Source organism: Gymnoscopelus braueri (assembly GCF_963280865.1).
Source record: "Gymnoscopelus braueri genome assembly, chromosome: 16".
Classification (NCBI taxonomy): Eukaryota; Metazoa; Chordata; class Actinopteri; order Myctophiformes; family Myctophidae; genus Gymnoscopelus; species Gymnoscopelus braueri.
In genome coordinates this window covers 16,494,072-16,511,571 of record NC_137616.1, presented here as the reverse complement: position 1 = coordinate 16,511,571, position 17,500 = coordinate 16,494,072, and the positions used below count along the sequence as shown (strand labels likewise).

The following is a 17,500-nucleotide window of genomic DNA, read 5'->3' as shown; positions in this document are numbered from 1 at the left end:
TGTGTGTGTGTGTGTGTGTGTGTGTGTGTGTGTGCGTGTGTACGTGCGTGCATGCGTGCGTGTGTATGTGCTACCAGGTGGGTGTGGGTGTGTATATATTCAGCGTCAGTGGCACTGCTGGTGACAGGTGTGATTGATGGGACTGGAGTCATTAACATGTCAAGATGGCCGCTGGTACACTTCCTGTCCACCGGCATAATTACATCCTCTGTGATGAATGGATGCAAGAGAGGAAGATTGACACTAGCCCTCCATCGCTCTGTTCACTCCTCTTTTCCCTTCCCTCTCTTTCTGTTCATCTCTCTCACCGCATCTCTATGCTACAAACAAGTGTTAAGTAAGTTTAGTAAGGGTTCAACATCTCTGTGTATTCTGATGGCAATCGTTGCTATAGAGCAGTGGTTCTGAAACTTTTTTAATCTCAACTCTGAGAATGTACAAAAGGAACCAAATGGATTTGGTTCCATTTTATACGCTCTGAGTTGGAGCTCGGCTGGTGCTGGATGAATCAAACCAAACATCCTACAGAACAACATCAACGCTGATGGCTGTCAGGAGGTGAAGGGTTAACTGGGGGGAAGCGAACGTCGCATATCAGTTGGATTTTCCCAGCTGGAGCGAAGATACCGAAGCGGCGGATCGCTTTGTTCACGTCGCCTCATTCGCGCCGCTCGATTGCAACATGGCGCCAAGACGCATCTTTCTTTGCATTGACTTTGTATGTAATCGCGCCGCTCGAGCAATATATTTTATCTCTCGGTGGGACATCGGAGGGACACTGGAACCCACTTTGAGAACCATTGCTGTTGTTCACTAACAGGGTTTTCCCCGTCTCTACAGCTCTTTAGGAAGCATGAAAGTACATGTTCAGGTTAGGATACCAATTTCCTCCAATCAGGAGAAAGGACTCGTGCAGGATACAGGACAAACAAGTGAAATTGGAAGTGATGAAACAAAGACAATCCAGCCACACAACACACATGATGGAGCATGAATGAATCATCGGTTGGGTTCAGTTCAGTATCTGAATTAGCCCTTCAAGTTTAATTGAATTTCTTTCTTTCGTTCCATTCTGCATCCAGTTGTCTTCAACATAATGGAAGCAATTAACCCGTTAAGGCCGGGAACGCATCTGTGTCATTTTAGAGTTTAGCTGTAACCTTTATTTTATACTTTAGGCCAGGGGTCTTCAACCTTTTCAGGCCAGGGACCCCCAAACTGATGGGGAGATGGAGCAGGGACCCCCTACCTCGTAGGGTAGGGGGGGCTACCACATATATTGTATATTTATGTATACAATTGTGTTTTATATTGCCTGCTCCTCCTATATACGCACCTGCCCCAGTAGGTGTGCAAAATATCTACAGACAATATGTATAAACATACCATGTTATTGTGCATTGTGCCTCCATTTATCTGTTTGCTATGGATTCATGTTATGTTTAAAGACAATTTGACATTTTGGAGGAAAAAAAGTTTTCAAACAAAAATATTGTTTAATCAAACAACAATTTCGCGGACCCCCTGCAGTACCTCCGCGGACCCCCTAGGGGTCGCGGACCCCCTGTTGAAGACCTCTGCTTTAGGCTATTCAAAAATAGCAGATCTACAAGCACAGAGTGCCGCGCTATGAGCTTGTAGATCTGCTATTTTTGAAAATCTTGATTTTTCTTTTATATATATAAATATATATATATATATTCAAGGATTTGCACAAATGTTCACGATTTTTCTAAAATAGCAGATAGACAAGCTCATAGCGCGGCACTCGGTGCCGCGCTATGAGCTTGTAGATCTGCTATTTTTGAATAGCCCAAAGAAATCCCAAAATGACACAGATGCTTTCCCGGTCTGAATGGATTAAGCGGCTAATGTCTCTTAATGAGTCCAGGACTTTTCACTGTTCCCTTTCAGCATCACATTGTAATTATCAATTCAATCACGCTCCCGAAAGTAAACTTGACGAAAAAGACGCTATTAATTAAAGCATGTGGTTCTTCTCTCAACCTTTTCTGGATGATCGGGCCCGCTTGAAAATCTTGAAAAGTGTTCACGGCCCTCCCACCTGATCACTTGTTGAGTGGTCAGGTGGGTGAGCTTGTAGATCTGCTATTTTTGAAAAATCGTGAACATTTGTGCAAATCTTTGAATCTACGTATATTTTTTAAAGCGAACATTTGTAAATTATTTTGTTCCAGGGACCCCCCCCCAGAAGCAAAGATCTGAGTTACATTAATGTTTGCATATAGGCATCTATGCGTCCGTCTGTCTGTCTGTCTGTCTGTCTGTCTGTCTGTCTGTCTGTCTGTCTGTCTGTCTGTCTGTCTGTCTGTCTGTCTGTCTGTCTGTCTGTCTGTCTGTCTCTGTGTGTGTGTGTGTGTGTGTGTGTGTGTGTGTGTGTGTGTGTGTGTGTGTGTGTGTGTGTGTGTGTGTGTGTGTGTGTGTGTGTGTGTGCGCGACTGCGCGTGTGCGTGTGTGTGTGTGCGTACCTGTTTAAGGTCCAGGGTAACAGTGACATAGTGGTACTCCATTCCGTTGGAGATAGGGGGGCTCTGCCACCAACGATTAGTCCCATCAATGGCATAGTCAATAGGATGCTTCTCTGTTCTCACACACACACACACACACACACACACACACACACACACACACACACACACACACACACACACACACACACACACACACACACACACACACACACACACACACACACACACACACACACACACAAACACATGAACAGGCGGAGGTAGTATACACACATTAATGCGCACATTTCCCCCCCCCCCACCTTTACATGCATTAAATGACCTTAAAGGGATATTTCACTTTCAAAAAAAGTTTTGGTCATTCTATCGTCTACTCAGGCTTTTGTGAACCCCCCAGACCGTTTTCAAGTTGCTTGATTCAGTATTTAGATATTTGATATTCATTTTATCAGACACGCCCCCTTCCTATACAAACCCATTATAACTTCAAACTCAATTTTTAACATGTTAGATTTGTCAAAAACGCCCGTCCTTGGTTCTGGTGACTCACCCTGCCCTCCTAATACGCGAGGGGCCGTGTTTTTTCGATAACTTTTTTCATTTATTTTTAATATTTTTTTGGGAAAATGAAAAAAATAAAATACATTAAAAAAATAAAATAAAATAAATGAAAAAAGTTATCGAAAAAACACGGCCCCCTCGTGTATTAGGAGGGCAGGGTGAGTCACCAGAACCAAGGACGGGTGTTTTTGATGAATCTAACAGGTTAGAAATGGAGTTTGAAGTTATAATGGGTTTGTATAGGAAGGGGGCGTGTCTGATAAAATGATTATCAAATATCTAAATACTAAATCAAGCAACTTAAAATGGTCTGGGGGGCTCACAAAAGCCTGAGTAGACGATAAAATGACCAAAAGTTTTTTTGAAAGTGAAATATCCCTTTAAGTAACGTCCATAAGTATATCATGCACAGTATACATCTGCTGCTATGCTCACGCACCTTTATATCATATCTAAGTACCATGTGTAATTATGTGGATAATTCGTTTTTTGTTTTCTAGTTTGATCTCCTTGCCCCCCCCCCCCCCCCAATTCTTCTTCTTGTTCCCTTTCTTTTTTTCTATGGAAATAACGATACGATGGGAACTATGCAGGAAAACGAATTTCACCCACTTTCTTACTTCTGTAAACCTGTGATGTGACAAAGCTAATTCTGATTCCGAATTGAGTCACCCTAAAAGATTTGGGCTGGACGTGTCTTGACTGTCTTCCTTGGCAGGGACGTGCAGAAGGATTTGGAGAGGCAGGGGCTGGAATTTGAAAAGGGCACCTATTGGATTTTTTTAAACAAACAATTACCATACTTTTAGGCCCGAAAACCTGACAAATCCGAAGAGGTATCATTGCGTGCTTAATGTCCTCAAAGTCACGCACCCAACAAGCTTTGAACTGAGCAGATTGGTCCTTCTGTTCCAGAGATAATGGCCAATTATTTTTTTAAATTTTAAATTTTTTTTTTTTTTTTTCAGTCTGGAGAGGGCACTTTTTTAGCGACAGGTAAAAGGGCAGGGGCTCAAGCCCCCTTTCATGTCTATGTGTGCACGTGCATGTTCCTTGGCCTACTGGCAGTGTGCGCAAAAGGTTTGGCGCTGAATGGTCCGGCAGTTTGTCAAATATGCTGTGCGCAGCACACACACAGTAATCTCTCAAGAACAGATTCAGAGTTACGCTACTGAATCTGTCGAGAGCCCCGTTCAAAACGTGTGCGCGTTAGCTTACAAGTGGGCGTGCCTTCAGATCAGGAAGCAGGCCGCGCTTTACCCAATCAAATGTAGTGGGCGGGATTTACTGTCTGTGCGCTCCCTTCCCACTGAAAACAAACCGAAACTCATTTAACAATAGCGTCCTTGGAGCAGACAAAACCACGGAAAGATATTCACATTTTAACTTGCTCTTTCATCATAGAAACAAGTGGGCTTATAACCAAAACGATCCATGTTCTCTGGGAGAAGTGGTGTTAGTGTTCCGTGTAGAAATATTGTTAGTGGGAATGAAAACATAAGCGCACCACCGGAAGTGGAGCGCTGAGGGCAGACCAAAACCCCGGTTTCCTTGCGCACGGGTGCTCCATTCAGCTTGTCCCAGAGCCAAGTGAAAGAGTAAAAAACAGCAGAGGGCGCTGTTTTTCCTTTTTATTTGGCGATGGGTTCTCAGATTGCAAACACAGAGACAGAAAGGACAGACAGACAGATAGGCAGTGAGGCAGACAGACAGACAGACAGACAGACAGACAGACAGACAGACAGACAGACAGACAGACAGACAGACAGACAGACAGACAGACAGACAGACAGACAGACAGACAGACGGACGGACAGACAGACAGACAGACAGACAGGCAGTGAGGCAGACAGACAGACAGAAAGACAGACAGACAGACAGACAGACAGACAGACAGACAGACAGACAGACAGACAGACAGACAGACAGACAGACAGACAGACAGACAGACAGACAGACAGACAGACAGACAGACAGACAGACAGACAGGGGCTTAAAGATCATCTATGTTCTTGGCCTTCGGCCTGGAGGAGATAATAACTGGGGAGTAATCCAGTACAGGTATCCAAATGGCTTCACAAACGGTGCGTGAATACTGGCTTATCTCCCCCCACATGAAGCACACTTTCCAGAAACACTGCAGTCAGTCGACTGGCTACCAGTCCAAAACGCACGCACCCACAAATCTCTCCACACTAAAGCCGGTCTCAGGTTACAGGACTTTTAAAATCTGGAAACAATTTGGAAATCTGGTAGCATCACACACGGCAGGATAATCGCAGAGATTACAATCTAAAACATGCACACACTACGCATTTTTTAAATAATGGGGCATCACACACTACAGGATTGCACTAAGATTTATCGGGCTTGTTGGAGCAATACAAACATGCTGTGCTCATTTGCGGAGGGAGACGTACAGTATACAACGGAGCCCTTCAATCTTGCAGTGGCAACGCAGGAACGGTTGTGATACAGTATGTCCGGGAAGACGAGACATGTTATACAGACAGTCGGGTTCTTGCCACAAGCCTCAGCTGTCCAATGCACCCATAAAAAGGTTGTTATGACCAGTCGTCATGTCAAACATCCTCTCATTCACCTCATGTCTGTCTCCTTGTAGACTCTTGACTCTTGACTCCCGCCGTGAGGGAGTCAACAGTAGTGATCACCCAGATAAATATTAAACATGTTTCAAAATGTTTGGGACAGCCCTGATCGACTGTGTGCAAATCGGGAGGCTTAAGATTGGATCTTTGAACACCTCACACCAGAGGATAATCTTGCCCGATATTCATTTCCGACCCCAAATATCAATGATCATCTTGTAATCTGAAAGAGAGGTTTATCCATGCACTCTTCCTGGTCCAACATTACATGACCTCTGCCTTCTGAGCCCTAACCTGTAACACTCTACCTTAACAGTAAGCCAGTGAGTGACTAAGGTACAATTCTTATTATGAAAAGGACTAAGTGAAGGACTGACTGACTGACTGGTTTATCTTCTCGACTGTACTTACTGTAACTAACTCAGTTAATAAACGTATTAATGCCTGGTTTTGGCGTGCGTGCGTGCGTGCATGCGTGCGTGCGTGCGTGTGCGTGCGTGTGCATGTGCGTGTGCGTGTGCGTGTTTCTTACCAAACGGCCTGTTACTATGTTGGTTGCAGATGCGACACTGTTGGTTTCTGGCAGGCTGACCCGGTACGTGTTCCACCAGCTTACAGAACATCTCTGGACCCGTGGAACCACAGGTAGCGTTGGCGCTTATGTCTGCCATGGTCGCCAGGTTCAACACCGCAGGGAACAGGCCTGGAAAAACACAAGGACACACACATCAATGAGATACGGAGAAAGCCCGACATGTTGTGTACTGACCTCTGCCATGGAGGCAACGTTCAGAACCAGGACTATCTTTAAGCAAGGCGAGGCAAGGCAAGTTCATTTGTATAGCACAGTGGTTCTCAAATAACGTGACAATTTAGTTCACCTCACTTCCCCTTCGCAGACCGACGTTAAACAATTTATGAGCAATTAGTCGGTGGCATGTTTTTAAGTGCAGCAGATGTGTTGAGAATGACAGATGCTTTACGTTTATGTTTTCTGCGTATAGTTCCAGAACCTGTCGTTCCCATAGTAAAAGCTACGTTTGTCACAGACTACACAAGACAAGCTTGTTGATGTTAAAATCCCAGGAAGGCCCCCCAACACACACACACACACACACACACACACACACACACACACACACACACACACACACACACACACACACACACACACACACACACACACACACACACACACACACACACACACACACGGTTCACATTTCCTGTCTGGCACAAACACACTCAGACATACAAATACATACAGGCATTCATTCACCAAGACACAAACACACACAGACATAACTGCAAACACGCATTAAATTGAACACATATACAGTACGGACAGGAGCACGCACACACACACACACACACACACACACACACACACACACACACACACACACACACACACACACACACACACACACACACACACACACACACACACACACACACACACAGTAATGACTCTAGTCTACACACAGGCATTGAGAGAGGAAGAGACAGAGCGATGGAGATTGGAGGAGATTGAAAGTCAGACAAACAGAGTGAGAAAAGTAAACAGAAGATTAATATTTCTCATGAGAGAGTGGACTGCATGTGTTTGCGTGCGTGCAATGCATGCATGCATGCGTGCGATTGTGTGTGTGTGTGTGTGTGTGTGTGTGTGTGTGTGTGTGTGTGTGTGTGTGTGTGTGTGTGTGTGTGTGTGTGTGTGTGTGTGTTCAAGTCTCAGATGTTCTTCACAGTTCATCAGTGTTGACATCTGTCCAAACAGCTGGACTCATCTGGACACACACACACACACACACACACACACACACACACACACACACACACACACACACACACACACACACACACACACACACACACACACACACACACACACACACACACACACACACAACACAACGTTTCTCACCAGTGATATGTGAGAATGTTGCACCAGTGAGCCCACATTTCCACAGTGCAGTGTTTCATGGAGGAATAGTATTTGACCTTTTGCCAAACCTGCATTTTGACCAACCAACCACTGAAAAGGTCCTTAATTCATCTGTGAATCCTGTAGGAAGACCGGAAGTCTCGCTAGACGAGATTTCAATCTCGTCTAGCGAGACTTCCGATGGGGCGCATTCAAGACAGTCACATTGCATAGTGCAAAGCTATCAAAATATGCGATCTAGCGCAAGGCCTATTGGCACGCGTTTTTAGCTGTGGCGAACCCGGGATGGAGTTGTGAATTTTTTCTACTGTACCATTCTTCCTAGGATATCATAACATCATAGAAAAGGTAAGAAAACCATGGTCCAAAATAAATAGCCAATCTACAAGCTCACAACACGCCGCATTGTGAGAACCGTCCCCAGTTCAAATATGATTATTTTGGGGGTCACGGCCTGAAAAGGTTGAGAACCACTGGTCTAGTGTATGCTGTACCTTAATGTACTGTAGATCACTGCTTCAACAACACCTGTATTCCTCTCTGTGTTGAAGATTCAGTGTCTCTATGAATGATTTGCTGTGGTTAAAAACGACCTTCTCTTCTCTCCCCATTTGCTGTTTGTGCATCATCCATGGTGCAGTTGTCTGTCCATTTCAGAATGTGTTATTATTATTATTATTTGATGTCTGCATTCTTGCTTCATGTCCATGAATGACACAGTGTGCTATTTCATTCCATCACGCTGTTCTGAAAGCAATTTCCACCAGCCGCACTGTGGCAATATAATATAATCAACATCAATCTAATCGAATGTCATTTCATCTCGACTTCAGTTCACCAAATAAGGATGCCTGTTCTTATTCCAAACAAAAAGAAAGACCAGGTCAAAACCTAGTATATGGCTGGACCGTGTATGAACCTTTTAATTAAATAAGGATGTGTGGGTTTTATTTTCCCATTTTTTTCTTACAAATTGAATAATTTAATAACATTTATTTTATTTTATCTTCCATTTTCAATGTGTAAGGTCTGATTCTCTTTTACACAAACAATATGATCACAATAAATATTGAGAGTTTGTGTGTAAGTTTGTTTTGTATGTCTATTCATGTATAGACATGTGTGAATGGGTGAATGTAATGCACAATCTATGTAAAGCGCTTTGGATGAAAGTGCTATATAAATGCACCATTTACCATTTACAATGGGTGTGTCTGGGTTAGGATAAGTTACTTTTGTAAGAAGGTCATATTCTATCACTGGTAAACATATAGTAACATTGTGCTGTGCCAAATTGGAGAATTCTCACTTCACAAAGATGCAATCCATGACTGTCATGTGACAACATTTTCCTAATAGAGTATATCTGCTTGCCCAGGGGAGAATTTGAATTGTGACCTTCTGGCAGTACCACTACCAACCAGTAGTGGTCCTACAGTACCTGACCATAGGATCTACATTTCTCAATAGAAGAGAAGGGAGACACCCCCATGATGTTAGGCCTATTTTATTAACATACTCCACCATATAGATTGATCAAAATAACGCTTTATTCACTATCAAAATAAACTTTATGGATTGCAGCTTTCATTTGTTTAGCGTTTCCATTTAGCTTCAGTCTTAATGCTCCAAACTATGTTCTATAATAATTGCATCAAAACACCATGAAGACAAATGGAACTAGTTTAACCCATTTAGACCTGAGGCCGATTCTAAAAACACCCTCTAAATCCTGACCAAAGTTTTCTGAAAAACTTCAAATATTTATTCAAAAATTACCGTACAACAACAAATGTATGTTGCTATATACTGTACATAGCAACAAGAGCCCCAAAAGGGGTTCCCGTCCTGAAAGGTATAGTTACAAATAGGGGTTCCCGCCCAAAATTGGTTAAAAACATTATTGCTCGTTCATTAGAGCTCAGGATAACTTTGTCATGTATGCAACTTCTTGTGAGGTGAATACCCCCCCCCCCACACACACACACACACACACACACACATACACACACACACACACACACACACACACACACACACACACACACACACACACACACACACACACACACACACACACACACACACACACCCGAAGGAATGAGTCACATATTCTGACTTTGTTCACCAGAATAGCTTTTTTAAGCTGCTAAATTGCAATACCTTTACGTTTGCCCATTTATAAAGATAGTGATTATAGATAGACAGTAAACTCCTGGAGCGGAGTCTGGCTTTGGTCGCTAGGCAACCCCTCCCCCCTTGGCTAACTTTTACACAGACAGTCGGAAGAAGGCCATGCTTACTGAAATACTTATTGCTCACTTCTATTGAAATGAATATGTCTGTTAGTAAGCAACAACTGCAATGACAACATAAAGTTATGTACTGTATTATGTACAGTATATACATATGGCTGAGGGGGCGGAGCCAAAAGTACACTGTGCATATGTCACTGATCACATGACCTCAATCAATTATCCTTTTCTAGGCAACATAGAGGGGGGGGGACTTTTTTCTTATTTCCACACAAACAGCTCTAAGGTGTATTAAAGACATAGTTCAATGTTGAAAATGAGTGGTCTTCCCCTTTAAGTGACGAAAAAAAAACATTAAAAAGTTTGAATGTGGAAGAACAAGTTTTGTGGCCGACGGCAGCACTATGATGACAACCCTGCTTACATTTCTACTCCTCTAGACGGTATATGTCTAGAATGTCTACTATTTGGCTTTAACATTCTGAATGCAAAACAAATACACTAACCACATTTGCACATCTGAAGCATTCAAATAAAAGGTTATCCCACATTTGGATGCATCCATCATTATTGATAAGCTCTACTGTGGCTCCAACGAAGCACTAGAAAGAGCAGAGAAAGAATGCGTGCATGTGTGTGTGTGTGTGTGTGTGTGTGTGTGTGTGTGTGTGTGTGTGTGTGTGTGTGTGTGTGTGTGTGTGTGTGTCTGTGTGTTGTGTGTGTTACATTTAACACAGATACAGATAAAGTAGTTTTTGTTGCCTTTGATGTTCGTGAAACAAAACGAGATAAAAGCAGTGCATAGGAGCGGAGTTAGTAAAGAGATGGTTCATATTTCACATAGACTGAAAGACAAGGACACTGTGACTGGCTGCCTAGGGCTGCACACACACAGACACACACACACACACACACACACACACACAAATGCGACCCAAAGGGCGACACATGCAGAGGCACCTGGTGGGGTTCATTCCCCTCTCCTCTTTATGCTCTGATAACCATGGTAACCTAGCTGTCTGTCTGTCTGTCTGTCTGTCTGTCGGTCTCTCTGGCCGTCTCTCCATTTGGTCTCTGTGCTCTATTAACCACATGCTCAGCCCCATAAAGCCTCTGCAACTCAACACTTTTGAGTGCAAGCCAATGAGTGTGTGTGTGTGTGTGTGTGTGCGTGCGTGTGTGCGTGCGTGCGTATGTGTGGTGGGTGCAATCGTCTAACATTGATTATTTGGTGCATTGTATTTGTATAGGGGCAGGGCTTCAACTACCAATTATTTAATGTTTTAATATATCAACAAATTGACAAAAAATCTGAGATTTTTCTTAATCAACAAAATGATTAGTCTGATTGACCAGTGACCACTACTACTTTTATACTTACAACGGCGTAAAAAATAGCAACAAAAAACAAACAATACTAGCTCACAAGGTGTCACATCAAATTGATTGTTTTTTGAATAATCGATTAAATCAATAGGTTCAATTAACTGTTACAACCATAATTATCATCCATCGATTGTACGGTGCATTTCAGTTGATACTAAATTGTAAAAAAAAAAGTTGTTATTTTTAGTCCCTTTAGTTTCCACCGAATTAAATGTCATTGGTTTCCATTAATGTGGTAATATTGTCGCTGTCAGGTGGACAATATTACCACGCATCGCAACGTGCTGTGAGCTTGTAGATCGGCAATTTTAATAACTTTTGTGTGATGAAGTAGGCCGTTAATTGACTGAAAAGCGATATGGACAATGAGGCGCCATAAACTACCTTTTTCTGAACCAAAAGTTTACATGAGTGTTTTTAACAGACTCCATGTCTTATTCATCTGCTACAACTGGTGTACAAGAGAGACTACTGTGTGTGTGTGTGTGTGTGTGTGTGTGTGTGTGTGTGTGTGTGTGTGTGTGTGTGTGTGTGTGTGTGTGTGTGTGTGTGTGTGTGTGTGTGTGTGTGTGTGTGTGTGTGTGTGTGTGTGTGTGTGTGTGACTGTGTGTGTGTGTGTGATGGATGTGTTATTGTTGAGTTCTGAGGCCAGATGTATGTTTGATGGAATAAGAAGAAGGTTGGAAAAGACAAGACCATCTCTCTCTCTCTCGCTCTCTCTCTCTCTCTCTGTCTCTCTCTCTCACTTTCTATCTCTGTACCTGTCTCTCCATCCCTTCCTCCCGGGGTGAGAGATGGAGAGAGAGATAAAGACAGTCATTTAGAGAGTGCGAGAGAGAGAGAGAGAGAGAGAGAGTGTGAGAGCGAGACAGACAGACAGACAGACAAACAGTCAGACAGACAGACAGACAGGCAGGCAGACAGACAGACAGACAGACCGAGTGGGGGGAGAGGGGGAGAGAGAAAGAGAGACAGACAGAGAGAGAGACAGACACAGAGAGAGAAAGAGATGGATGGATGGAGGGAGTAAAATGGTAGAAAAGCAGATTGATGGAGAGCGAGGAGGAGAGGGAGAGATGGATGGAGTGTTGTTTAAAAGGGTCAGAGGAGGAATGAATGAGGGATGAGACATGGATAAGCCTCTGCAAGTGCGCACACGCGCACACACGCACGCACGCGCGCACGCACGCACGCACGCACGCACGCACACACACACACACACACACACACACACACACACACACACACACACACACACACACACACACACACACACACACACACACACACACACACACACACACACACACACACACACACACGCTCGCGCACACACCCACACACATACAGAAAACATACATATCACATACAAACACTGGGAGTACACATTGTATGACACTTGTCTATACACATTCTCGTCCAGGCGCACACACGCACACGCACACACACACACACACACACACACACACACACACACACACACACACGCCGCAATAGAATGAGCCTCTTACAATGTAGGGCAGACCCTTGAATTGCTTCTCAGTGGTGAGAGTCACAAAAGGGTGCAGCAGTCAGTGCCAGAGCGGTGAACACCAATCACAGCCTCTTGTCACCATAGAAGAGTCTGATTGGTCCGTGACATGATGTCACCATGTTCTCTGTGACGCGTGCCTCTCGTTGACAAGTACTGCATGTCATTTGAACAAGTACAAATTCACACTTCCCACAAGTCAGAGCAAAAGGCCTACAGACACTATAGAGACCCATGCCTTCAAAATGTGTTCGTGGGCACGGAGACGACATTTCGTTGCTGTCGGGCAGAAACCTCCATATTTCAACTTGTTATGTTTTTTTTAAAGATTAATGTCCTACTTCGTCGTACAAGACTGTCACAAATAAGGAGTGAAAATCGCGTCGCAATGCGGCGCGTTGTGAACTTGCCCGACGGCCTTTTCTTTTCCTCTTCCTTTTTCATACTATTTAAACGGTGCAGCTCGGTCATAAAAGGTCGTTTTCTGGATCGGGTAAATTGCCAATCACTGATCGAGTCATTTGGAGGGAAAATCCAATCCAATCCAATCCACTTTATTTATAGAGCGCGTTTAAAACAACAGTGTTGAACCAAAGTGCTGTACACTCAGTAACAAAATATACTAAAATATACAAGAGCAAAAAAAATAAAGCACTATAAACAGGACAACATAAATCGGGCGATTTAAATCAGTGGCCAATCGATCGGATCATCTAATAGATTGGCTATTTACTGCTTTCTTGTTGAAAACATTTAGAAAAAACATTGAAAAATGTTGAATGATTTGCCCAAAATAGGCACGCCAGAGGTTAATGTGGTTAAACAAGTCTTCACAGCTGGAGTTAAGTCCTGCATTTGGCTGGGATCATTATGAAGCATCACCTCTTGTTCTATCAAAAAATAATGCCACACTTTAAGCCATTCAAAGCGGGAACTTTGGACTATTCAAAAATAGCAGATAAACAAGCTCATGGCGCATCACAGAGTGCCGCGCTATGAGCTTGTAGATCTTTGAATATATATATATTTTTAAAGCAAACCTTTTAAACTCAAATCTTTGCTTCTGGGGGGTCCCTGGAACAAAATATGTTGAGATGGGGTCGGCAGCCAAATACATCTAATTTTGGGTGGTCCTTGACATGAAAAAGTTTGAGAACCACTGATAATATAGCGACATAAGTTTTTTCAGAAAAACTGTTTTGATTTAGAAGACATTTGTAGATTCCCCAGAAGTAAAGATTTGAGTTACAAATGTTTGCTTTAAAAAAAAATATATATATATATATATATTCAAAGATGTGCACCAATTGTAACGATTTTTCTATGCTATGAAGCTTGTATATCTGCTATTTTTTTGAATAGCCCAAAGAAATCTAAAAATGACACCGATTCTTTCCCGGTCAAAATGGGTTAAAAAACGGTTTCTTTCTTCCACCCGCCTTCCTCAAACAATGCAAACTGTGGAAAATGGAAATGGAATGACTTGATCGTTGGACGTCACACTTGTCACTCATGTCACACTGTGACACGCCGCTGTCTGCATACTGAGCAGTGGTCCGTCTGATAGCAGGACAGTAGAAACAACTGTTTCCCAAACAGTGGGTCGCGGACCCTTTTGTGGGTCGCGGACCACTTGTTATGGGTCGCGGGTAAAAAAAATATACCCTTTTTTCGTTTCCTACATAAAAGGAAAAGACTTTTCATCGATTGAAAGCAATTCCAAAACTGTTCTAAAGTATTTAATAAATAAAATCAAATAATCAAATAATTTCCATTAATACATTTTAAAACAGTGTTTAAGAAGGGAACCACTGGTATAAACGACTCAAGTTCTGCACACATACGCACACGCAAACACGCACACACACACACACAGGATGCTGCTACATGTTATAAACTTCAATCACAATTAACCACTTGAACCCCAGCATCCATATTCTGGGGGGCACGTCATCCAAAAGTAGTAGATCTACAAGCTCACAACGGGTTGCGTTGAGACATACAAGGCCAACTCAGGTCCAGTTTACCAAGTGTAGACTCTAATACTGAAGGACCACAAAGGAAACAGGACTTTTTTTGTGTTATCCTTTTAGCCTTAATGTCTGTACCACGTGCTGCTTACATTTCTGACAATGCTCTCAAGTAATTCCCTCACATGTCGTATCACACACACTCACACACACACACACACACACACACACACACACACACACACACACACACACACACACACACACACACACACACACACACACACACACACACACACACACACACACACACACACACACACACACACATGCACACACACACACACACACACACGTACGTATGGCTGTCAACAGCGGCTACATGTCGTTTCCTAGGTAACAACAGCTGGTGTGTTGACATGTTGGATAAATGAATGAGCTTCATAATAGATTGTCAAGTGCCTCTGCTGGACACGGCTGTGTGTGCGTGTGCGTGCGTGTGTGTGTGCGTGCGCGCGTGTGTATGTGTTGAAGTTGTTGATTGCAGAACTACATGCGTTTAGTTTGTAAAGGCATTAAAGGTGATGTACTGTCATCTCAGAGTCAAAGGTAAGTGATATTCATTTTTTTAAATAAGTGTTAGATAGCTCCATATTCTGATAGTACTCATTGATATAGAATGTTTGCTCAGTAACAGGAGTCTCCCAGTCTCTCCAGCTCTTTTTTAAGCAGAAAATGCATTTTCAGGTCACGATACCTATTTCATCCAATCAGGAGAGAGAACTCGCACAGGATACAGATTTAAGATGTGAGTGAGCAGACAGAATTGGAACTAGAACACTATAAAAATGAAGCTGATAAATGGATACTGTTTCCTGGTGATTGGCAACCCACATGAACATGTATTTCCTGTTTATTAAAGAGGTGGCAAGATGAGGAGACGCCTGTTGCTGAACACTCTAGCAATGAGTGCTACCAGAATATAGTGCTTAAACCTTTTTAACAAAAAACTTTGTGTTGTACTTACCCTACCTTCAAATGAACACTGAGATGATGAGTTGTTCCTCTGTGTCAAACTGGCTGTTTTTATAAAACGTTCAATCATTCAGTGGCTCTGATAGATAGGTGCTCTTTGGTGACACAGGTAGGAACATATAAACAAAAGAGGATTTCCAAAGAAGTACTGCTTGCCAAAAAGACTTGCAAAGAAAAGAATTCCAAGGCACTCCGTCTCAAGTGAAAAAAGTATATGAATTTATTTAGAGCAAGGCAAATGAGTATGACCAACGCATTTCGACCTAGAAGGTCTTCATCAAGGTCTGTCTAGCATTTTGGCTAATCAGTCTCTTAAATACAGCCGTGGGTGTCAGTGCGTTATTACGTCATTATAACATCTGAATGACAGTTCAAATGGTCTCTGCCTTCATCCCTCCGTCTATCCATCTGTCTCTACCTCTAATCTACTGTAACTATGTTTGTCTGTATTTCTGTGTGTTTGTGTCCATTTGTGCACGCACGCACGCACGCACGCACGCACGCACGCACGCACGCACGCACGCACGCACGCACGCACGCGTGGGTCCATGCTGTGGACCTCTGGGAGGTTTCAGTGAAAGTTGAAAATGAAACTGAGTCAACATCCTGCTCCCACCAGGACTTCCTACCCTGTGTCTGACTGCCAGTGACTAAGAGCATGTTTTAGTCATAATAAGCTCTCCTTACTGTCTTTCTCTCTCTCTCTCTCTCTCTGTCCTTACTGTCCCTTTCTCTCTTCCTAGCAAACACCGCAACATCTGGGCTCTGGGTTCAAGTCTTTTGCCAAAACCAATATTGAGACACAGGGTACTGTAGATCTGTCAAAGATGTGTTTGAATTGTTCTGCACATCATGAATCCAAAAATATATAAGAACATAGCGTACATTTCATACCGAGAAAAGTGAAAGAGAAACACGCAACCTGTGGTTTTGATATGATTATTAATTAGAACACTCGCAAAGTAGTTTGTTAATTAGTGGACACTAATTACCACCTGTCGTCGCGGACTGATCTCCCCAGTGAAATCCCCTTCAGTCATAACTCTGATTAAACTGTGTCATTGAAGCAATTCAATTACTGCAGGCCGACTGCGAATTGCACTTGGAATTGTGGTTTGTTTCCGATTTAGATTCTAGGGCGAAGTAACTGACAGAGCAAAGGATGGCAATGAATTTGTTACAGTTGGACTTGAATGGTGCTGGTTTGGTGGGGTGGGGAGTGGGGGGGGGGGGGGGGTGTTGATCTGATGGTATTGTCGTTGTGCCCCGCATCGGGTTGGGATCCGGAACCGGAGGAACCGGATCCAACATTGAGGAACCATCACACCATCACCAGGAACCATCACATTTGTAACCGTTTCCGGAACCGGTGTATCACACTGTCAGAGCTGGTATAGTGGACTTCACGTCTGCTATACAATTACAACACCGGTGGTTCTCAAAACTTGTTGCAGCCAAATCGGGAGCAGTGCTGACACCTGCGGTCAGGGGTTGAATGGGAAAACAGGGCACAGGCTGACTAAATAAGCCGGGTTGTTTCAAACCGTCGTTTCAATTTTACTTTCCGACTATTTTGCAAACATCTGTAATGGTCTCGGACTACCTTTACTTTTTGGATACGATGTGCGTAAAAGGGTAATAATGGGTGAATTTCACCGGGCGCAACCTCCACCAGGCCTTCCACAGAGCAGAACCTCATCTTGTAGCTATCGT

General features: G+C 43.2%; 1 protein-coding gene across 7 annotated transcripts in view; it reads right to left on the bottom strand.

Annotated features, from left to right (window-relative positions):
- The window catches only part of lama2 (laminin, alpha 2), a 316,273-nt gene that overhangs the window by 250,173 nt on the left and 48,600 nt on the right, over positions 1-17,500 (bottom strand). For all 7 annotated transcript variants that reach the window (XM_080453619.1, XM_080453620.1, XM_080453623.1 and 4 more), the window contains exons 2-3: positions 6,195-6,365; positions 2,490-2,602 (exon numbers count right to left, since the gene is read on the bottom strand). In XM_080453619.1, coding sequence (XP_080309745.1) covers positions 2,490-2,602; positions 6,195-6,365 — 284 coding nt within the window. The remainder of the gene's footprint in view (positions 1-2,489; positions 2,603-6,194; positions 6,366-17,500) is intronic.